Genomic DNA, 24,010 nt, shown 5'->3' on the forward strand with positions numbered 1-24,010 from the left:
AGAGCACTAAATGAGTTAATATATGTAAGCACTCAGCAATGCCTGGTGTATAATAATCACAATCAGTAAATGTTAGCTATTATCATTAGCTGTTATTACCATACATTTTTCATGAAGCAGCCAAAGTGATCTCTTAAAACATAAATTAAATCTTATCGTTCTTGTGCTTAAAACTCGCCAGTGATTTCCCATTTCAGTTGCAATGAAATTCTAACACATCACCATGCCCATAGGTCTTATATGACCTAGCCCTTGACTCCTCCCATCTCTGCTCCACGCTCCCTCCCCATCTCTCACTACCTTTAAGTTACAACTGCTTTATTTTAGGTCCTTTAACATTCCAAGCTCTGGGGCCTTGCCCCCGTTCTCCTTCCTCTGCTTCAAATGCTCTTCCCTCCCTCCAGTTGTCCATAGGGTCAACTTATTCTCTTTTTTCAGATCTTACCTCAATTATTTTCCCCTCTGAAAGTTCCTCCCTGGCCACGTGCCTAAAGGACAACCCATCCCTGGTCATTCTCCCTCTTCATATTCCATGGTACCTACTGCAGTTGTCACTGTTCGTGTTGGTTTGTGTGTTTGCTTATCTTACAGTCTCTCTCTCTCCCCCCCTAGAGTGTGGGGTTTCTGAGAGGACACACCACATTTTTCTTGTACACTCATGGATCCTAGGACCTAAACCAGCAATGGCACATAGTAGGTGCTCACAGACAAGTGGCAAAGGAAAGAGGAGATGACCCTTGAACAAGATTTTAAAGAATGAATAGGAATTTTCCAGATACACCAGGAGAGGCAAGGATTTGAAGCAAAGAGAACAGCATTTACAAATGCATGGATATGAAGCAGAGTAGTGCCTTGCTGTTACAAAAGTGCGGTGCGGTCCTCAGAGCAGCGGCATCGGCCTCACCTGGGAGCTTGTTAGAAATGCAGAACCTTAGTCCCCAGCTCCGACCCACTGAATCAGAATCTGCATTTTAAAAAGACTCCTAGGTGATTCCTTTGAGAAGCACTGGAGTAGTGTGTTCAGGGAACCAGAAATAGCCATCATGACTAGAGTATAAAGTACAAGGGGAATGTGATATCTAGGATATAAGTTCAGCTGCATGTGACAGACCCAGAATGACAGTGGCTTAAAAACACCAGATACTTTTATTCACTTCTCACGTAAAAGTCCGAGCTAACATGGCAGCTTTTTGCTAAGTTCATCAGGGGCCTGGCACATTCTAAGTATTCTGTAAAGGTGAATTTTCCTTCCCTGTCCTCTAATAAAGATTGTCTGAGATTTTGAGCCACTGCTTTGTACTTGGCTGAAGCAATCATTCCTGGGCTGCCTTCACAATAATCAGTGAGCACCTACTACCTGCCAGGTACCATGCTGGGTGCTGGGGACACAGTCATGAGGAGCTGTGACCCCATCCCTCGAGAAGCTCAGCATGGAAAGGGGCATCATGATATAGTTCCAGATCCTTCTGTGTGACTTCTCAGATTTCCCTGTCAGGAATAAATGTCAGCAGGGAATAGGAGGGATCAGCAAGTGAACCCTCACATGACTGAGACTGGGGAGAAAGAGGATGAGAAGGAGCTAGAAGACTTAATATTTTCTCCTTCCAAGACACTCAGTTAGAGCAACAGAGAGAAGAATGACAACAAGGGATTCTAACACACTGAATAATACAAAAAGGAATCCATGAGTCTAGAGTGATACTAAAAATTGAAGAGTGAAAGGGAAAACTCTTTTTGCAGGAAAAACTAATGTATGTGGAATGATAGCATCATAACGCTACTATTTTGCAACCACTGTTATAATAATTGATTTAGGTAAGTATTATCAATGGATGCTTAAGCCATCGTATTAAAACTTGTTTGGGAAAAGGATATTCATATGCTCTCAAATAGCTTCCCACAGAATACCAATTAATTACACAGTGTAAAAAACAAAATTCAACTGAGTACATTTTAAACATCTTATTGGCTTTATTCAATGACTCATGAATCAGGCAGCATCCCATCTAGCAGATAGAAAGGAACTCTGAGGAGCTATACAAAATGAAAGAATTTTATAGACAGAAGGGAGCCATGACAAAGAAGTTATACTAGGCAAAAAAAGCACATTGGTTATTACAAGGTTATTGTCTTTAGGGGATGGCAGGGGTCTATCAGGCAGATTACCTACCTAGTGCTGATCTGGCAATTGCTTATTGACAGATTTAAGATTCCATTTCTGGGAGAGCCAAAACTGTAATTAAGTCTCTGTTTGATGATGTGGGGCTTAGCATAAGTGACTCCATTTTGGGCCTGCTGTTTTGTTTTTAACAAAAGGGAAAAGGTACTTTTACAGTGAAGAAATCTGATACATACCTATTAATCATATGATAAATTTAATGTCTCCAATGATGGGGTGAGCTGGAATCATGTGACTCAAGTTGAAGATCATTCTGAAAAAACAAAAACAAAACAAAAAAAAAACCTGGCTTATGCTGTTCAGAAGTGTCAATATCATGGGAAAAAAAGAAAAGGCTGAGGACCAGTTTCAGACTATAGGCTAACAAGAAATGACAATTAAATGCAGCACATGGTCTTTGACTGGACCCTACATGGGAAAGAAAGGTTTGAAGGACATTATTGGGACAACTGGGGACATCTGAATATAGACTGTACATTAGATAACAGTTCTCTAATGTACCGAGTGAGATCATAGTATTGTGGTTATGCAGGAATATCCTCTTGTTCTTAGAAGAAACATGCTGAAGAATTTAGGGGTAAAGATTCATAATATTGCCAACTTATTCTCAAAGGGTTTAAGGAAAAAAGAAAAAGTATATAGAGAAAGAGATACAACAAATGTGGCAAGATATTAAGAGTGGGTGAGTCTAGGTAATGGGTACTCAGTTATTCCTTGTGCTATAACTGCAACTTTTAGGTAGCTTTAAATTTTGTTTTAAAAGAGTGTTTTACTGTCCTCGGTGGCTGATCCTATATAAATCAAGTTCAGTACTATATACAATGGATTCCCCAAACTCACATCATTTGAGATTCGGCTTAGTCTGGCCACTGGCCCATCAGCCTGCACACCAGGAAATGGGGTTGGCTCTGAGCAGGAAGGACTGGAGGAGCTGGGGTTCTGCGGGCTCAGATTTAGCCTCTGTCTCTGAATCTTACATCCTCTTCCTTCTCTTTGGAGGGTCTGTAACTAACAAGCTATGCGTACAGCACCTGGCAGACGGGGAAGCATGGAGGATGAAAGCCTGCTTTCCTTTTAAACAAAAATTGAGACCTAAAGCTGCCACTGGATCTTGGCTGACTAGAGAGGGTCTGCGAAAGAGGAGCAGATCAACAGGATGGAATGGGGTTCTGGGGTTTTATTTTCGGGGATGGGGGTGTTAGTATGGGGAAGAGAGATAAAGATGAGATGGAATTCTAACCGTGAGAGTTGGGGAAGAGTGCATTTCAAAGAACATTTTTAGTCACAGATGGTTGAGGAGAAATAGAGAGAACAGGCCCCAGCACCTCGTCTTCCTGGCTGATGGTGGGGAGGGGGAGCTTGCTAATGAACACATTGATTTCCCAGCTCCTCAGAACAATAGCAAATGTTTTTTGCAGTTATTAATTGGGATCCCACAGCAGGTGCGGGGGATGGAAGGCGCTGGTGATTCTAAGTCTATCTTTGGGGGTTAGGCTAAGAGAAAGAGAATTTAAAGAGCAAGGAGAAAAGAGCTGGGCTGTGTGGTCCCAACTTGATTAACTCTCAACCTTGCTACTGGCCAGTTTAACTGCTTTAACCTGTCGTTTTCCTCTTTGGTAAAAATTAGAATAATACTCTTCCTTCACATGGATCATGTGAGAACTAAACAACATAGTTAATACATGTAAAAAGTACTTTGCAAGCTTTCCAGGACTATGTACTGTTTGTTTTTCTTGTTTATTTATTTATATATTTATTTATTATTTTTGTCTGCGTTGGGTCTTCGTTGCTGCGCGCGGGCTTTCTCTAGTTGCGGTGCGCGAGGGCTGCTCTTCGTCGTGGTGCGCGGGCTTCTCATCGCAGTGACTTCTCTTGTTGCGGAGCGCGAGCTCTAGGCGCATACGGGCTCCAGTAGTTGTTGCACGTGGGCTTCAGTAGTTGCGGCTCTCGGGCTCTAGAGCGCAGGCTCAGTAGTTGTGGCGCACGGGCTTAGTTGCTCCACGGCGTGTGGAATCTTCTGGGACCAGGGCTCGAACCCGTGTCCCCTGCATTGGCAGACAGATTCTCAACCACTGCACCACTAGGAAAGCCCTGTTCATTTATTTTTAAAGTGATTGATTGATTGATTGATTTTAAAAGTGTTTATTAAGCACCTACTGTGTACCAGTGTGTACACAGTAGGTGCTTAATAAATACTTTTTAAATGAATCTAGTTTGTGCTAGGTTCAAGGAATATGGCAATGAATTGGAAAATATAGTCCCTCTCCCTGTAGAACTAGTGATCTAGCAAGGAAGAGGGGAATTGACCAAGTGATTACAAATGCACTAAGATATACCAGTTGCTATTCCAATAGGAAGCTTAAAACAGACTGACCCAGGAAGTCAGGGAAGGCCTCTGAAGAAAGGAACATCATTACAGAGACCTGTCATAAACAGTGATACTACTTTCCCTCCCCATGGAGCAGGGCCAGAGACTTAAATGCTGACCCAGGTTGGCCAGATGGACAATGGTGTGAAACCTTATGAAGGATGGATTGATTTCAATTTCTCCATTGAGGAGAGACAAGCCAGTGTGTCCTCAAGAGTGGCCCCTACCGTCCTGCTAAGCTTGCTTCGCCTTGTCTGCTGTGCAAACTCCCCGGGCACTGGCTGGCATCCTAGAACAGGGTGTTCCTCATTCTTGTGAGGCTGATACCCTGATAGCAAAGCTCAAGCTTTCCATAAGTGGCCAGGGAATGTCTCCCTGCTCCCAAATAAAGAGGCAGCAGGGAACTGATGTCTTCTCGGGTCCACCCAACATCCCACAGTGCACAGCCTCTATGGGAGACTGCCCCCATCCCACTAACTCAGTGCCTGCAGTTTTCCCTAATAGCTCTGCCGTGAGCCTGTGCCCCATGGCACTTGTAGTATTTATCTCTAATTCTAGCTCAACACTGGCTTTTATAAAACCACCCTTGAAAAACAGGACTTTTGGAAGCTGGCAGGGTAGTCTGGGATAGAAAGCTGGTATCAGAAGATTGGAGCTCTGCATTCAATTACATTGGGGATATACTTCCTGAGCAACTGCTGAGGGAGAAACCCAGTGCTGGGCACGGATCATTCAGAGGTAAATATACTTCTAGTCCAGTTAGGGAGCAGGACTGTGAAACAAATGTTGTGCGTTGTGCAAGAGTTTAAATAAAGGTTGGATGAAAGTATCATGAGAGTTCTGAAAAAACTTTTTTGCCTGCCATTCACTCTGTGGGTGACTTTGTGAAAATCAGCACATAATTGCCGTTTTATGGACTTTGGTGCTGGTGGTAATGCTGGAGGTGGTGGTAATGCTGGAGGTGGTAGAGCTTGTGGTAATGATAGAGGTGGTGGCAATGATGATGGTGGTAGTGGAGATGGTGATAATGATGGAGGTGTTGGTAATGATGGAAGTGGTGGTAATGATGGAGGAGGTGGTAATGATGATGGGGGTGGTGGAGGTGGTGGTAATGATGATGGGGGTGGTGGAGGTGGTGGTAATGATGGAGGTGGTGGTAATGATGATGGGGGTGGTGGAGGTGGTGGTAATGATGATGGGGGTGGTGGAGGTGGTGGTAATGATGGAGGTGGTGGCAATGATGATGGGAGTGGTAATGATGGAGGTGGTGGTAATGATGGAGGTGGTGGCAATGATGGAGGTGGTGGCAATGATGATGGGAGTGGTAATGATGGAGGTGGTGGTAATGATGGAGGTGGTGGCAATGATGGAGGTGGTGGCAATGATGATGGGGGTGGTGGAGGTGGTGGTAATGATGATGGGGGTGGTGGAGGTGGTGGTAATGATGGAGGTGGTGGCAATGATGATGGGGGTGGTGGATGTGGTGGCAGTGATGATGGGGGTGGTGGAGGTGGTGGTGGTAGTCTGTGCATGTGTGTGGTTTTGGGGTAGGGAACGGGTTGGAGTGGGGGGAGTTGAGCCCAATAACACCTAAGACACCTTCAACGGCTTTGACCTTTATTCTGTTAAACGTAATTATTTACCAGTCTATAATATAGGTACAAGTACTGCTTGTGTTCTTTAAAGAGATATTTCTTGAACAGGACAAAATGAGAGAATTTTCTAAGGACTTCCATATCTAACAATGGGATCAAATCACTTTTTATTTTGCCTCCAGGATCCAGAAGCAATCCCCATCCCTGTTAATTTGGAACACATAAATTATGCACATAGATGGAATTAGGAAATAGCTTCTATTTCATGAGGATTTTTTAAAAATCATGTGCTCTCTATTCAAGACTTCAAAAAAAGAAAGGAATAAAATTCACACATTTGCAAGAAACTGCTGGTGTCTTTGAATATCTTCCCATAAGCAGGGAAATCTGGTATTAAAAACAAAAAAAGTTGAATTTTCCACGTATGAAAGAAAATGTTTATAATTGATATGGATGAATACAATCATTAAGTAAATGTTGTATAGGTTTAAACAAAAAAACTGCACCCTTATTCTGAGTCTCTGAAACAAACCATTCCCCTCCCCCACCCTACCCCCAAAGGGCAAGGAATAGGTGGAAAATGATTGAGTTTTTGTTTCCTGAGTTAGCACACAGGCAAAAAAACAAAAATGTAGATACATGCCAAGAATATCAACGATCAGCTGAATATATATTCTAAACACTTTATGTGCATTAACCCATTTAATCCCACAACAATCCTATAAGCAAGGTGACTATGATCACCCCTTTTTCCACAAGTGTGGAAGCAGCGAGACCCAGTAACTCACTGGGGATCATAAAGCTGAGAAGTGGTGGTGCTGGATTTGAACCCAGGCAACAGAGCTTTAATGCCTCCAAACTTAAAAAAGAAATATGAACTACTTACAAATTTAAGACTTGTGAAGACTTATAAGGTCTTATAAATCTGGACCACTATATTTGCTGCCTGACATTTTTCTTTTTATTAAGTCCCCTTGGTCCAGAGTCTTTCATAAAACTTTTATCAAAAAGTTGACTGTCACGTATATGGGACCTCACTATTATTTCTTACAACTTCATGTGAATCTACAATTATCGCAATAAAAATTCCATTTAAGAAGAGTTGACTAGCACCATACATGTCTCTAAGCAGTTTCTAATGGGCAAGTGGATTAAAATTTAAGGTACAAAACTACCAATTTTAGATTTAAAATCAGCTTGTAAATGTAAAGAAATATTTTATGTAAATATCCCAGCCGTTGGTGGTGGTAGGCTTGAAAATCAGACATGGGTCAAAATCCCAGTCAAACTTTGTCTTGGGAAAGCTCCTTGACTTGTCTGGGCCTGTTTCCTAAATGTGTAAAATGGGATAGTGATGCCTACTTCATTGCATTGTTAGGAAAAGGCAGATTTGAAGTCAGGTTTGTCTGAATCCGGAGTCGCTTGCTCTTAGCCACTCCGTGCCACCCTGAGAGGAGGGGCAGTGGGCACCAGCTGCAGGGAAGAGGGCCTAATGGGGCGTGTCTGTAGCCCCTGACAGTTACCCCTTCAGCCCCTTTCATCTACCAGTTTCCCCAGAACCCATTCCTTTCTGCCAGGCCTGACCTCAGATTGTCACGTCAACTGCACTGAATCTTCCCAGTTCAACTTGCTTCTCTTTCTGGATTTGGAGTCAGAAGATCTCAGTTTAAGACCTACTTTTGCTGGGTAGCTTCTGGCAAGCCACTTCCCTAGCTGGGTCTCAGGTTTCCCACCCATAACATGAAGCATCCATAACAGGGCGCCAAAGCCCCTCCTCCACTCAGTCCTTTACTCCACACGAGGAATGAGAAATGGCTCCTCCATCTCTATGTGCAATCCCAAAGCTGCACTCCCTTGCCATTTCCCTACCGCCTTTAAAAATATTGTGCCTAGGGCACATGAAAAGATGATCAACATTGCTAATTATTAGAGAAATGCAAATCGAAACTACAATGAGGTATCACCTCACACTGGTCAGAATGGCCATCATCAAAAAGTCTATAAATAATAAATGCTGGAGAGGCTGTGGAGAAAAGGGAACCCTCCTATACTGTTGGTGGGAATGTAAACTGGTGCAGCCACTATGGAGAACAATATGGAGGTGTTTAAAAAACCTGAAAATAGAGTTACCATATGATCCAGCCATCCCACTCCTGGGTATATATCCAGAAAAGATAAAAACTCTAATTTGAAAAGATACATGCACCCCAATGTTCAGAGCAGCACTATTTACAATAGCCAAGATGTGGAAGCAACCTAAGTGTCCATCAACAGACACTGGATAAAGAAAATATGGCACACACACACACACACACACACACACAATGGAATACTACTCAGCCATAAGAAATGAAACATTGCCATTTGCAGCAATGGATGGACCTAGAGATTATCATACTAAGTGAAGTAAGTCAGACAGAGAAAGACAAATATTATATATCACTTATATGTGGAATATAAAAAGATGATACAAATGAATTTATTTACAAAATAGAAAAAGACTCACAGACATGGAAAACAAATTTATGGTTACCAAAGAGGAAGGCGGGAGGAATAAATTAGGAGTATGGGATTAACAGATAAATACTACTATGTATAAAATAGGCAAACAACAAGGATTTACTGAATAGCACAGGGAGCTATATTATCTTATAATAACCTATAATGGAAAAGAATCTGAAAAAGAATACATATATATATCCGAATCATTTTACTGTACATCTGAAGCTAACACAATCTTGTAAATCAACTATACTTCAATTTTTAAAAATTGGCTTAGGGGAGGAGGGGGTACAGTTATGAGGCTGTATTGTCCGGGAAAGGGCACTAGCTGGGCAGTGTGAGGTTTCCATCATGAAGGCATGAGGCAGCCTCTAGCCTAGGGAATCGAGAAGAGGCTATAATTGGAGAGACTCACTGTTGCTAAACTGAAAATTTTGTGAAATCAATTGAGAGAAAAATCAATATGGGATTTTTTTTTTTCCACGATGAAAAGACAAGATTCCCACACAATTAAGAACTGGGCCGTGGTTTCCACACTCTGCCTGTCATGTTCTTGTGTTTCAGTGCCACAACTGTTCATCAGAAATAATTAAACATTTTCCCATGGGCAACAATTACTTGCTTCAAATATTATATGAGTAAGGAGGATACATTTATAATTACCTAACCTTTCTGAAGGTGAAAATATATATTATCCTTTGATGGAAGGGAAAAAGGAGTTTCTGGATTCGCCAGTGCACTGTGCTGTATCTGTCCTGATTACGCTAATTGCCCTAAGGATCGGAACAATAACTTTTTACGCATCCCAACCTTCTCTTTCATTTTCTGTAACTTTTAGGCATCAAATAACGGTTCCTTTTTCTTGTTGCTTTTGTAAGTCATGAAATAGCCAGCCTGTAGCTATTAGGATGGCCCGACAGCATCTCTAACTGCCCCAGTGCTGTGATATAATGAGAGTGGCAACGTCTCACTTTTCTTCGGAGTCGGTTTCCTTGTGAGCCACAGGCAGACACAAACCAGGAGCCCAGCGTTTCATGTTGTCACTAGTTTCCTGATTTTGCATTAAATACTCACACAGTGGAAACGACAACGTAATAATCGCAGTAGTTAACACTTACTGAGTGCTCACATCCTGTTAGGCGAGTCTAAATGCTTTATGTATACTATCTCATTTAATGCTCACAATAATTCCATGAAGCAGGTTACTATGAACACTCCCATCTTACAGATGAGAGAAGTGAGGCCAAGAGATGTTAAGTAACTTGCCTAAGGTCACACAGCTAGTAAGTGGTGAAGCTGGGGTTTGGTCTAAAGTCTATGCCTTTAACCACTATACTAAAATATCTCTCAGACTTCTCTATCAAGTCATTTTGGTCCAGTATTTTCTTTTAACTGACAAAGAATATATTTCCTATAAAATATTTCTCAAAATCCAGACTGCAATCATGCTTTTATGTTAAAGGTTTTATTTTTGTAACTTGTTTGGCCTTACTGCTAGTTTTCAAATCTGTAAGCATGTGATAGTAGTAGTAGCAGTAGTAATAATAATTCTTTAAGCAGCAGATATCACTTACTGATTATATATCCTGGGCTAAGCACTAAGATCTTCACTTCCATTCTGTCCCTTCCCTCATATACACAACAAAGATACAGGGAAGATAATATCATCCTTGGTCTACACACAGGTAAACTGAGGCCCAGGAGAGTAAGTGACATGACCAAGGTCACACAGCTAGTCAACTGTATGGCAGGGACTTCAAGGGATCTGCCCATCCCACTCAGCCAGTTTTATCCCACGGATTGTGTGCCAGGTACTGTCCTTGACTCTGGCAATACCATTGTGAATTAGGCCTCATCCCTGATGCCAGGCAGGGCTTGGTTGGCTCAACACCCACTATGTTTGGGGGTCAACAGTTGGTGCAGCTACATGCATGCTTTCCTCTGGAATGTTCTCTCACTTATTTTAGAAAAACTGAGTTTTGGTATCTCTTCCACAGGATCTAAAGTTACATATAATTTTGTTGAGATTCTGCGGAGTCTTTTAACAACATCAGTGTGCATTTTTGTGTTTGCATATGTCACTGGTATGAGGATGTTATCGTAGAACTCAGTTCCTGTCTCTGATTTTGTGTCTTTTCTTTAATAATGGGCAGTGAAGCTCAGTATTCAGGTTCAGCTCATCTTCAGAGCTAGATTATTCTGTCAGGAATTATGCTAGGAATACAACAAAATTTAAAATGTGGGGTCTCCCTTTCAATAAATAAAGTTATGTCTCCTTATTTTGCAGATTCTCTAGAAGCAATAGTATGATGATGGTTAAGCCCACAACTCTGGAGCCAGACAGCCCAGTGTCAAGCCTCAGTTTCAATAGTTAAGGTCAGTTCAGCTGTGTGGCCTTGGGCAAATTACTTACCCTTTCTGTGCCTCAGCTTCCTCATCTATTAAATAAGAACAGTGGAATCATAGTGGCTACTTCATGGGTGAATTGAATAAGTAAATATGCATCATCACTTAGGACAATAGGGCTTGGTGCATGGGCATATGTAAGTGTTGGCTATTGTTATTGATGGCCATCCACAGACTTGAATTTCATTATAATTTGAAAAGGACTTATTTTGTAAGAAAGGAAAATATCACTTCACTATCTGCTTTTTTCAGCTCTCAAGGGCCCACTGTATTCTTTAAATCGTCCCTTCTGGGGATTATACACAGCCATTCTGTTGAGGATGCTCTCAAAGCAAGTCTTCTATGGACTTTTCAGCGAGCTGGAGGTCTGCATTGCAGCAACTTGCTACAATTAGCCTAGACCAGTTTAGCAGGTTGTCTTTAAACAGTGCAATGCAAGTAGATTATTTGAATAGGATGTAAAACTTTATACTGATGCAGCTGATAAACCTCTCCCCACGCCCACCCTCCACCAGCTGTTAGGTGTTTCAGGTAGCACATTGCATAGAAAAATTAACTCCTGACTCATCCTTTCCCTTTTGCTGTGGCCCCTTACAAACCTTTCTCCACAGGGCAGCCAGAGTGATCTCTTTCAAATGCAAGTCAGACATGACTTTCTTCTGCTGAAATCCTTCTAGCTTCTTCCTATTACACTGAGAATGCAATTCGGAATCTTCCCTGTGCGATACAAGGTCCACCTCATGCCTATGCTCCAGGCACCCTGGCCTTTACTGAGCTCCTTCTAATACCCAGGGTGTTCACCTTTGTGATTTCCTCTGTCTGGAATATTCTTTCCTGGCTATTCACAAGGCTGGATTTTCTCATTCTTATGGGCTCAAGTAATAAGATATCACTTCCTTAGAGAGGCCTGTACAATCACCCTACCTAAAGTGAGCACCGCCCTCCCCCCAGTATTCTCTCTTAGCACACTGCTTACCTTACTAGAACATTCCTCAGTCTGTATAATTATTTCATTTCTTTATACACTTGCTTGTTTCTTGCTGCCTTTCCTGCTAGACTTCACACTTCCCGAGGGCAAGGACCAGGCCTGCCTGGCTCTCGCTGTATCCCGAGTGTCTGGTGCAGAGAATCCAAGTCCAAAGTACACAGTACACCAAAGTTGATTTAATTGCCTCTGGATCATCTAAAACCAAATTCTCCACTTGCTTTTGACTTCTGCTTTAAATGTCACTTGCTAATCCACCTGATTTCTTTTTTTTTCAAATAGAGAATAAAACCTGTTTCTAGCTGTGTTGTTAGTAAAATGCTATGATATTTATTTTATACTTTTTTCATGCTCCTGAATAGGAGAGGTCAAGATTCCCTTTGGTCGCAGGGTTTTTTGATCATCTATTTCTGAAACTCCTGTTGAGTGCTTTAGGATCTTTTGTGAAAGAAAACTTAAGAATTTATGAGGAGTAAATAAAACAGTGGTTTTCAAAGTGTGGTCATCAGACGGGCAGCAGCAGCGTCGCCTGGGAACTTGTTAGAAGTGCAGGCTTTCAGCTGCCACCCGAAACCTACTGATGCAAACTCTGGGGGTGGGGTCCGGCAGTGAGTGTTTTAACAAGCCCTCCACGTGATTCTGATGGTAGCTAGTTTGAGAACCAGTGAAATAAAGTAACTTTTGTCAGAGAGAAGTGGAAAAGTTGCTAAGTTCTATGAATGTTTATGCAGGTCAATAGTTTAAAAGCATGTAATTAACATCTACTGTACGCCAGGAATTGCCTGGGGTGCCTGGGATTCAGAGTTAAACCAGAGAGGGCCTGATGTGGAGAGAATGGCAAATAAACAGTCTATTGCAATATATTATTGTGCGTGTTGGGATGGAGGAAAGCAGAAAGAGCTGAGGAGGCGGGGGCAGGACTCTTTCAGCTGAGAATCTTTGAGAGTAGCATAGGATAAGGGTACAAAAGTGTGCGCTTCAGAGACAACTGGCCTGAGTTTAAGCCAACGTCCATTATTTACCAGCTGTGTGATCCTGAGTAAGTTACTTAACCTCTCTGTGCTTCAGTTTCCTAGCTTAAAAATGAAAGTGATAATACTAAGAGTAACCTACTTCATAGTGTTGTTGTGCTGATTAAATGAGTTAATAAATGAAAAGCACTTCAAACAGTGCCTGGTTCATTGTGAGTACTCAATAAGTATTAATTGACATTTCAACATCATCGGCTTGCAAGCAAAGGCTATCAGATGTACCTAATCATCAGGGCGGTGCGTGAGGGGAGGTTATTTAGGGAAGGTCTCCACTGTAATTGTTGGCAGATCTTGCTACTCAAAGTGTGATCCCTTCACCAGCAGCGTCAGCAGCATTTGTGGGCTTGCTAGGAATGCGGAATCTCAGGCCCCACTCTGGACCTCCTGAATCACAACCTGCCTTTTAACAAGATCCCCAAGTAATTTTTTAAAAAATTCATTTATTTTATTTATTTATTTTTGGCTGCGTTGGGTCTTCGCTGCTGCGCGCGGGCTTCCTCTCGTTGCGGCGAGCGGGCGCTGCTCTTCGTTGCGGTGCGCGGGCTGCTCATTGCGGTGGCTTCTTGTTGCGGAGGGCGGGCCCTAGGCGCGCAGGCTCAGTAGCTGTGACGCACGGGCTTAGTTGCTCCGCGGCATGTGGGATCTTCCCGGACCCGGGCTCGAACCCGAACCCGTGTGCCCTGCATTGGCAGGCGGATTCTCAACCACTGTGCCACCAGGGAAGTCCCCCTAAGTAATTTTTTTTTAAAGCAAATTTTAAAAATGGAGAACCACTGGTGTAGAAGAGTGATTCTGAGCCCTGGCTGCACATACCTGAAGAGGGAATATACAGGCAAAGGCAGACTCCTGGGACAGAAACGCCTACAGGTCTGTGTTGTGCGACAGGAAGTGGTGGCGGGGAGAGGAGGTGTACACGAGCAAGGCCAGGGCGGGAGGGTTGGACCTCATCCATGGGCAGGTTTGCAGCAGTGAGGCCAGGGCTGTGGTCCCTTTTTATCTGAGAAGCTCAACATGGCGACCCTGCAAAGGCTAGAGGAAGGAGGGCCTTAAAGCTGCCCTGAAAGAAAAGATGAGACTCGGAGGCGGTGAAGGTGGAGAGGAGGAAATGAGGTTGAGGGGTATGAGAAGATGACGCAGGCACGCAGGACTAAGCATGGGAAATAAGAAAGGCAGAGGAGTCAAGCGTGACTCAGGCTCTGAACTCACGTGACTAAGTTTAAAAAGCTGCTCTTTGGAAGTTTTTTTTCCTAACTCCTTTCCAGGGTTTCTCTCTAGTTCAGTTTCCCAAAGACTGCCCAGTGCAGAACCTTCTATTCCTAGCCACCTAGGGATTTCTTGCAACACATTCAACAAGCATTTGGCATTGCCTCCTGCCATACGAGGGTTTGGGACAAAATGTCCTATTGGATCCCAGGAATGATGGTGGGATCCTTCCATCTTTGTCTCATGTCTCTAGCCATCTGTTCAATTATAGCAAAACTTCAGTTCCCCAGGCCCCTTACAGAATGAATCATTTCATGTAAGCAAAGTTTTCACGTAGCTGAGGACTAATCTTTAATGTGTGGGAAAATTTTATTTAAAATATTATACTGTTTTTGAGGATATATTTTAATGCATTCGTTTTCATACTCTTTCTTAAAGCAATGGGGCCTTTTTTTTCAAGTAGAGTTACAGAATCTCAGCATATAAAACAGAATAAAGAGTTACTTTAAAGAAGTAAGGAGCAGGCCAAGCCCCTGGCACGTGCTTTCTAATTTCTCCATAATTTGTTTCCTGAGAGTCCTCCACACATACCTTGGACCCTGTCAAACAGTTTGAACACCTTTGTTTTAAAATGAACTTATTCTCTACTGATTTCTTAAACAAAAGAATTAAATGTAATGTTTTTGTATGACTGGGGACTTTGTCTTCAATATCATTAATGTGATATGATTGAGTTGGTACAGATAACTTCCATTGCAAGAGATAGGAATCCGACTCTTAACACCGGCAAAATGATGAATTTTTTGGCACATGTAACTGGGAAGACTTGAGTGATGGTTGTATATCTGGCCTGGCTGTATCCAGGTGCTAAATAAAATACCTTCATCAGGGTTCATCCTCTCTCTTCATCTATCGATTTCGACCTCTCTCTGTTTCTAAATGTGTCAACATTTAGCAATATTCACTCCTGCCAAAGGGAGCTCCAGACTTCCTGCAAACAAGATAATTTTGTTAGACTCAGGTAAAATCCTTCTAGGTCTCAGAACAGAAACCCTCTTCCTCAATATCCATGTAGCAGTTCTTGTGGGAGCACTCAATTACCCTGCCTGGGTCACATGCTGACCTGTAAGGCCAGTGGTCAGGTAAGTCATCGTGATTGACAGTTGTTCTAGAATCCCATAGGGTGGGCCAGCTATAAAAAGGATGCTGGGCAGATGACAGCAATATAAGTCTACTACTGTGCTGTAGGCTCCTTTAAAAAAAATACTGGATTCGTACTGGGTCCTGTGGCAGAGACCAAGGATGAAACAGAAAAACACCCAGAATTGAGCAAGCAAGGCATACGCATAAACCACAGACTATTATAATGTGATGAGTTGTGTCTGAGGGGAACACATGAAGTGTTCTGGGAGAAATGCTCTGGACTGAATAGATGAACAGTAAACTGTGCTGGAGGAAATCAGGAAAGACTTCACGCAGGAGGTGATATTTGATGGCATTTGCGTGGTGGAGGAGAAAAGTGATCTCAGGTGGAAGGAACAGAACATGGAAAAGTATGGAAGTATGAAAGAGGCTGGGGCAGTCGGAGGTGAAAAGCTGGGGCTATAGACCTGGCAGCAGAAGTGACTCTCTTCCCTCAGTTTACCCGTACGCTCCCTTCCCCATTCACCCCTTGCTGGTGCTCCTCCCTGGTCCTGAGAGTGGTGTTACTTTCTCAAGAGCTGGAGAGATGGTGTGTCAGTCCATGGCTACTGTCCAGCCTCTCCTCCCCCAGACTGCAGACCTGCCCTGGCCCCCATCTCCCCCATCCTCAGGGCAGCACCACCCCCTGCTTTAGTTACCGTTTTCCCCTCCTCCCCTAACCACGAGATCCAGACCATTCTTCCTGCTCTCCATCTCTTCTTCTTTCGTGTGTTCTGTTTTTCCTCTTGTTGCTTCCACACTTTGCAACCTTCTTACGTAAAGAAAGACCACCAATTTTAAAGACCATCAGCCAGTCAGAACATTTCTTTACTCCAGTGAATTTTTGCAACCTGGGCTCCCCATTACAATAACCTGGAAAGCTTGTAAAATTTTTCTAATGTACAGGCTCTACCCCCAGAGACTGATTCACTAGGTCAGGTGGAGCCTGATATCAGTAATTTGTAAAGTTCCCCAGGTGGCTCAAATATGCAATTTGAGAACCACTGCTTCACTCTATGTGCACAGTGCCTCATGCCCTCACAGGAGCTTTGGAACTTTCTCACAGAAGCCTCTCTGTGGCTCCCCTGCCTAAAGATCCTGCCACGGCAGAAGCCTGGTCCCTCGATGGTCACCAAGACTTTACTGTAGTTAGGTTTAATAAGCTAGTCCCAGGCTTGTTACGCTATGGTCTTGTTCATAAAAAATTATGTTTTAGCCTTCCGGACATCTAATTTTGCAAATCAGTGTCAGGTACAGAAAAGATCCTGTCACTTGAGAGCAAGGCATTCAGTAATTTTAAAGGTCAAAGACCCACGTGGAAATTAGCTTTCAGCTATTGAAATACATTGACTTACACACAACAGAAAATGTGGTCTCGGGGCACACCGGGTATTTACACATCTGTAAATTATTAGTCCATTAGTTATATGGATCCTGATATCTCAAGTACTCACTGATGATCCTGGTAGTATGGTGAGAAACACTCGTAAATGAAGAAAGGGATTCTGTTTAAAGGCTATTGTAATAATAGCTCTCATTGATGGAGCGTCTACTTTATGACAGGCACTGCACTGCAAGGTGTTTACCCCAAATCCTCACAACAGCCCTGCAAATAGGAAACTCAGTCTTATTTAAAAAAAAAGGAATTTACCTAGAATAATAATACAGTTACAAGTGCAAGAGCTAGGATTCCATGCCAGACCATCTGAGCAAAAAAACGCTCCCGTCTGTGCCACACGTTCCTGATCAGTTCCTGATCGTCAGTGACAACAGTGTGCTGGGGGTACGCTGCGTGTGACCCGTCATCCCGGGAGCAGGGCTACCTCCAGTGCAGGGGAAACTGTCCCCAGAACCCTTGCCCACACTGTGTATTATTTTTTAAAAGAGTATTATTGATTTGACCCATGGAATATGATGGCTCATGTTAATTTTTTTTCAGATGTTGGTTCTGATCAGTTTCCTTAATTTTGAATGATCGGACTCGAGTACATTGTATTGAAAGTAATTCAGAGGGCAAGGATGTGTTGGTTTGTTTCTTTGAACTATTAACCGAGGAAGGGGAAAAGAATCGCAAGATTTCGAGCACTGATTTTAGTATTTATCAACATACCAGTCATCAAGGTAGAGAAGTAGAAATTCCCAGGCACCCTCACCAAAAGATTACAAAGCATGTTTTGTTTGTTTCGTTCGGTTGGTCAAAAATTGTGTCTCCTAACTGTTCTGCATCCGGGGGTAAAACTGAGCTCAGTAGCAAAATGTCTGTTTTGATAAATCGGGAACAAAAAGACCAAAACTAATGACTTCCACAGTGGAAGGTGCCCTGGGAAATATAATATAGAATAGTGGAATCAGGGGCTTGTTTACCATGATTCTGTATATCCATCTGATGGGGAGTATAAATAGTTTTCTTTGCACAAAGGGACCCAGGGAATAGTGAATCAGGGAATAATTGACTTGTCTTGGTATGTTTGTGAATGTGCATTTTTATCTGATGGCAAATATGCCGTTGACCTTTGAGTCAGTCACCCACTGTAAAATTTCCTCAGCATCATGTGCACTACGGTAGCATGCCCATCCCCCAAAAAACACACATTTGAAATTAACATTAATCAACCAATGTTGTATTTGGGGCCCTATGTGAAAGCCACCTACTGCAGCTGACTGCCATTCAGCAGGCAAGAAGTAATTTGCAATATAATTTAAATGAAGAGTCAGTTTCTTTTCCCATTTAGAACACACCAGTATGGAAAGCTGATTGTCAGTCATTCTGGTGATGTGCATCAACTTGGCTATTCACTCAGAAAATGAAGTTTCCTGAGACACTGGCACATTTAATTTATTTTTTTTCGCTGTGAAGTTAACTTCAGCCTGTTAAATACAATGATGATCCAAACCACAGAAAAGCCAACACCATTAATTTTAATGCTCATAATGTAGTGGAAAGAGATTATATTCATTTGGGATTTTTTCCCTTTTAATAGAATGTTTACTTGCCCCTCTCCTTATGAGTTAATTATTATTTTCCTTCCGTAATGCTCTACTTATATCTGAGCAGCCAGTGTGTCTATTAATGTCTTGAGTTTATGAATTGCTGGTGAATCTATCATTTTGCTGTGTCTGTCACTAAAATATCAATAGCTTGGCAGTGTGGTGAGTGAAGATGCAGGTGGTAGGGATGCGATGGGTCCCTTTACAGAACTTCTCATCTATTTATATAAAACATTTACTTTTAGCAGAGTTTCTTTTCTATGCTTTGATTGGGAGATTGAGTGACTTTTCAGTGAATTATGTAGTAGTGAGTTAAGAATTTGGTAACTTTCCCTTGTTTATCATTCAGGGTTTTTTTGTTTGTCTTAAGATTTTTTTAACTTCTTTAAATTAAAAAAATTTTTAATTTTTACTGAAATATAGTTGATTTACAGTGTTGTGTTAGTTTCAGGAGTACAACAAATATGTATCTAATTCTTTATATATATATATCTATTCTTTTTTAGATTCTTTTCCATTATGGGTTATTACAAGATATTACAAGATATTAAGATCCTCAATATCTTGTAATAATCTTGTATCTTGTTCCTTGTGCTATATAGTAGGTCCTTGTTGGTTATCTCTTTTATATGTAGTAGTGTATATATTTTAATCCCAAACTCCTAATTTATCCCCCCTCCTTTCCCTTTGGTAACCATAAGTTTGTTTTCTATGTCTGTGAGTCTATTTGTGCTTTGTAAATAAGTTCATTTGTATCTTTTTTTTTTTTTACATTTTTAATTCATCTATTTCTTCATTTAATAGACACAGAGCAGCCAGTTATGCAAGTAGTGTGCTAAGTATTGGGGATTAAAAATAACTAAAGTGGGCTTCCCTGGTGGCACAGTGGTTAAGAATCCGCTTGCCAACGCCGGGGACACGGGTTCAAGCCCTGGTCCAGGAAGATCCCACATGCCGCAGAGCAACTAAGCCCGTGTGCCACAACTACTGAGCCTGCGCTCTAGCGCTTGGAGCCACAACTACTGAGCATGTGTGCCACAACTACTGAATCCCGCACGCCTAGAGCCCATGCTCCACAACAAGGGAAGCCGCCGCAATGAGAAGCACGCGCACCGCAACAGAGTAGCCCCCGCTTACCACTGCTAGAGAAAGCCCACGCACAGCAACAAAGACCCAACGCAGCCAAAAATAAATAAATAAATACATTTATAAAAATAAATAAATAAATAAGGCATCATCCCCATCTTCCAGGAGCGCATAGTTCTGAGCAGGACTGGCAACAAGGAATTGCAATACAGTGAGTTGAGTGGTACAGGTGAGCTGGGCATATGGTAATAGAGGGTGGGATGGAGGGAGCTCTCTCTCTGCAGAGGGGGCTATCAAGGGAGGCTTTACAGAGTAGGAGATGCTAGAGCAAGATTCCAGTGACCTGGGCCTTGAGTTCTTCAGGTTGGCAGTGAAATGATGGGTGAGGGTGGGAAAAGGCAGTACAGGCAGAGGGAATAGGAAATTCGAAGTGGTGACTGCGCGCCTTTTATTGGAAACCAGCTACCTGCTATTTATTTAAATAATAATAATAGGAGCTGATATTTAAGTGCTCACCATATGTCACACACTGTTTCAAATTCTTATATCTGCAAACTCAGTTAAGCCTTACAATGACTCTTTGAAGTTGGTATTATCAGCATCCCCTTTACAAATCCAAATCAATGCCTGGAGAGATTTGGTAATTTGCTAAATATCACACAGCTGATAGGGTCAGGACCAAGACTGGAACCCATGTTCTTTGACTCCAAAGCCTACAAGTTTAAGTATTATGCTCATGGCCTCTTTGCCCTTTAGGGCCTTCAGTCCAGCTGTGCAGATAAGACATGCTAATAGTGACTGACAGGACTGTCTAGGGGGGATAATAGCAGTACCTATCTGTCACCTGTGGGCAGGACTAAGTGAGATATAGAAAGTGTTTAGAACAGTGCCTGGTACATAGGAAAGCATTTTTAAACTAGTATGATGATTAATGTCTTAAAAGTAGTAGAGCCCAATAAATAGGAATTCAATAGTACTCAGGGATTAAACCACTTAGGGGTAGATTACTGCAGAGGTCATTATTCAAGAGACACTGTGGAGTTGGTGGCATTTGATAGAAACCTGGATGGCTTAATGGTAGAATTCCTATAGGTAGGACCTTGGGACAGGGAAGTATTTCAGCAAGAGAGAACGGAATGCAGAAATGCAAGCAGACTGGAAAATTCCATCATGCTTGAGAAAAGTGAATAATTTTCTGAAAGCAGAGGGTCTGTAAAGAGAGGGAGAATAAAATCAAACAGGTAGTTAGAAATTGCTTATAACTAATGATGTTTGTTGAATGTTTGGCACTGTTTATATTTTGTATTATTGAGTCATCGTAAACATCTTCCTGGGGTTATAGACTCATTGTTTTCATTTGAAGAAAATGAGGTTCAGAGAAGTTACATAATTTGCTTACCATCATCCAGCTAAGAAGTGGTAGAACTTGAACTCGAACCCAAGTCTATGGGTTGGGTTCTTAAGTCTATGGGTAACTTAAAGTACCATGTTCATTTGACTACACCACGCTTTCATCTTTGTAGCTCTGACCTTTCTACGCATCATGAATACTGATAGAATAATTTTTCTAGTGAAAAGGGTAGGAGAAAAAAGTAAGAATAATGTGTCAACGTGTTCTTCTTAGAATTTTGCTTATCAACCACTATAGCCCAACATTTTCCCACTTAATAGGCTGTGTCTACTTCTATTAAGATGGAAAGAACCGGTCTCCCTGATTCCCTTGACACATACCCCCACTCCGGTTTCCTATTTGTGTGTACCTCTTACAACAGGTACCATAGATAAACACCCCACCTCCTAGCATAACAGCTAATGGTTAAAAGTTTGGGTGTTGAAGTACTGCCAGGTGCCAGGGTTAGAAGCCCAGCCCCACCCTTCATAGCTGTGGTCAAGAACAAGATACTTACTTTCTCTCTGTTTGTTTCCTTATCTATTTAATTGTGACAGTATGGTACCTATGTCAGTGGGTTACTGCTGGAAATAAATGGATTATTCCATATAAAGACTAAAAACTGCTCTTAAAATGCTATGATCGTTCGTTAAATATTAGCATTATTGTTGTCATTATTATGCCTTATATCTTGTGTCTCCCCAAATAAAGACCTGTGACCAGCTCTGTTGGGGAGGACATGGGAAAGTTGTCGTTTCATATATTGCTGAAGAGAATGTAAAATTGCACAGCCTTTGTAGATGGTAATTTGACAATATCTATCAAATATTATAATACATGTTTTCTTTACCCAATAATTCCACTTCCAGGTATTTATCCTACAGATAGATTCATAGAAGTGAGAAATGTGGAATTTGTACCTTTTGAATTTTAACCTGTGTGTGTATAACCTAGTCCAAATTTTTTAAATACAGGTCGATGAATATGTTATGCTTTGTTTGTACCCTCCACGTAGTCTGACACAACACTTGGCACAGAGACACTGACAAATGTCCTTTTGTTTAGCCTGGTACAATTCCTTCGGATCCCTGTGCCCCAAGCCCACCTACATGCACCACGTACACTTTAGATGATGCTTCATCCTGAGCCACTCAACTCTAAACACCGTTGTGACTGCTGACTCTGGTTTGCTTTCAAAATTGACATACACTTCTCTCATTATAGCGATGCCCTTGGCTTCTCTCCATGACTATTCCTGACTCGTGGCCCCGGCAATCTTGGGAAAACATCATCCAGTTTTTTGGATCCACATCCTGGGGCCTCCATTTCCCCAGCATCACCCCCACCCAGCCTGGACGCGTTGACCCAAGCGTTTCCTAGGACACGTGTGAGTAAAATACTTGACTCTTCCATGAAAACAGTTTAAATCATCCCCTCCCCTCCACTGTACACTCCACTTTGGAGCATGATTTTGTTTCTCTCAGATGCTGTTCCAACTCTCTCCCATTCTGGAACTAACTGCCTGTCCTAAAGTTTATACCCTCAGGTTCAGCATTTGTTTAATCACTGATTATTCAAGGAGCAGGTAGGCAGTAGAATCTGAGAACTGAAAGGCAGAAGCCTTTGTTCTCCTCCTGTGTGGTTCCATTCAGGTTACTTGTCTCTGACTTAGATTGGAGACTAAATGGATTAAAATAAAACCAATTTAAGGGAAAAAAAGAAACGTTCACAGACACAGAAATAGAGATTCCTGCTATCTTGGCTGCCTGGAAGATCTGGAGGCCTCACCAAGGAATTTAAAAAGTAATGTTTCTTATCATAAGTGACAGAAATATGCTGCTTTCTGCATCAGTAGATATGAAGATTAAAGGGTCTGAGCGTATTAAACAATTTTGCACAGCACCAGGCACCCTGGGCTCTGCTCTCTGCCTTATTACCCTTCATCTTGTGGCTATTTCAGGCCCAATTTAAGAATACAATGCGGTCTGGCTTTGCAAATTGACATCCTTTAATTTAAACTGTCTTGTGGGAGAATTAAGAAATTATGGAACAATTATATGCCTTGAGTTGAAAGCTGGATGGCATCCCGAGATCCTTGTACATCAGCCATTTGAATTGATTAAGTCACATAATTGAATTACACCTTTGCCCCCCATAATATCTTGTGGCAAATATGTTGGTATTTCGTTCTGGGAAAATGCTTCCATAAAAGTAAAATAGGGGTTGGGGTTGGAGGTTGACCTGGGTGTCAAAGGAAACCTAGGGGCAGGGTGGGCTGACATTTTGAGATTTTGTGCGGGAGGTTGATTAGCAGAGCAAGTGTTCCATTTGAAGTTTAAATGGAAGTTCGCAGGTCAAAACTCTGTACATGATAACACGGGGAAGTATGCTTTCCCCAGTCTCCCTTTGCGTTGTCCTTCAACCTTCAGCCTAAGCGTGTATCGCTCATTCTCAAGGCTTTTTTTTAACATCTCCCATGAACAAAGATGCTGGGTTTGGTATAGCTTCCTTTGTCCCCCATGTTTTCCCATACACCCTTCCATCAGAGCGCCTCCCACAGTGATGACAAGTCTCCTTTACCAGGCCATGTGGCTGAGCGGGGAACTGTGTCCAACTCACGTAGCATGGTCGTAGTACTCAGTCAGTATCTGTTGAATGAGGCTTTACTTGGAAGCTTCAGTGGTTAGGTTCTAAACTCAGTCTTCTTTTGTAGACTGGAAATCAGAAGGACGTGGAATCTGATAGTAATTTTTAAAGCATTGTTCTTAAGTAGGGGTTTTTTGCCCCCACTTTTGTCATTCGACCCTTTTGTCAAGGATTTCTTAAACACCAACTCTGTCCATTTAACAAATGTTTATTAGGCACTTATTATAACAAAAAGTAAAGTAGGTAAAGTAGGTGCTGAGGGGGAAAAATAGCCAAAAATTATTCCCTGTTCTTTCGAGGAGCTCAAAATCCTATTGGGAATTGGAGAGGTTGGTGTGGGAAATAGGCTAGTAGCCTTGGTGACTGAAAGAGCAAGCAGGCTGCTGTTGAGTGGTCCAGGACTATGAAAGGGGGTGATGGTAAATTCCATTTTACTCCCTTCTGAAGCT

At 42.1% G+C, this 24,010-nt stretch overlaps 1 protein-coding gene across 2 annotated transcripts; it reads left to right on the plus strand.

The window, feature by feature from the left end:
- The first annotated feature begins 551 nt into the window (after window positions 1-551).
- On the plus strand, window positions 552-24,010 carry LOC309612937 (uncharacterized protein). 2 transcript variants are annotated; one of them, XM_082359291.1, is made up of 2 exons: window positions 552-11,020; window positions 22,140-24,010. In XM_082359291.1, the coding sequence occupies exon 1, from the start codon at window positions 5,482-5,484 to the stop codon at window positions 6,139-6,141; it is 660 nt and encodes a 219-aa protein (XP_082215417.1). In that variant the 5' UTR covers window positions 552-5,481; the 3' UTR covers window positions 6,142-11,020; window positions 22,140-24,010. The 2 variants fall into 2 exon arrangements, with proteins under 2 accessions (XP_082215417.1, XP_082215418.1); XM_082359292.1 differs by lacking the exon at window positions 22,140-24,010 and having other exon boundaries at window positions 552-5,697; window positions 5,758-13,663.

This window comes from Balaenoptera borealis (genome assembly GCF_965194805.1).
Source record: "Balaenoptera borealis genome assembly, chromosome: 1".
Taxonomy (NCBI): Eukaryota; Metazoa; Chordata; class Mammalia; order Artiodactyla; family Balaenopteridae; genus Balaenoptera; species Balaenoptera borealis.

Coding starts and splice junctions, on each gene's coding strand:
- LOC309612937 (XM_082359291.1), top strand. CDS start 5,482: ATGCTGGAGGTGGTGGTAATGCTGGAGGTGGTAGAGCTTGTGGTAATG.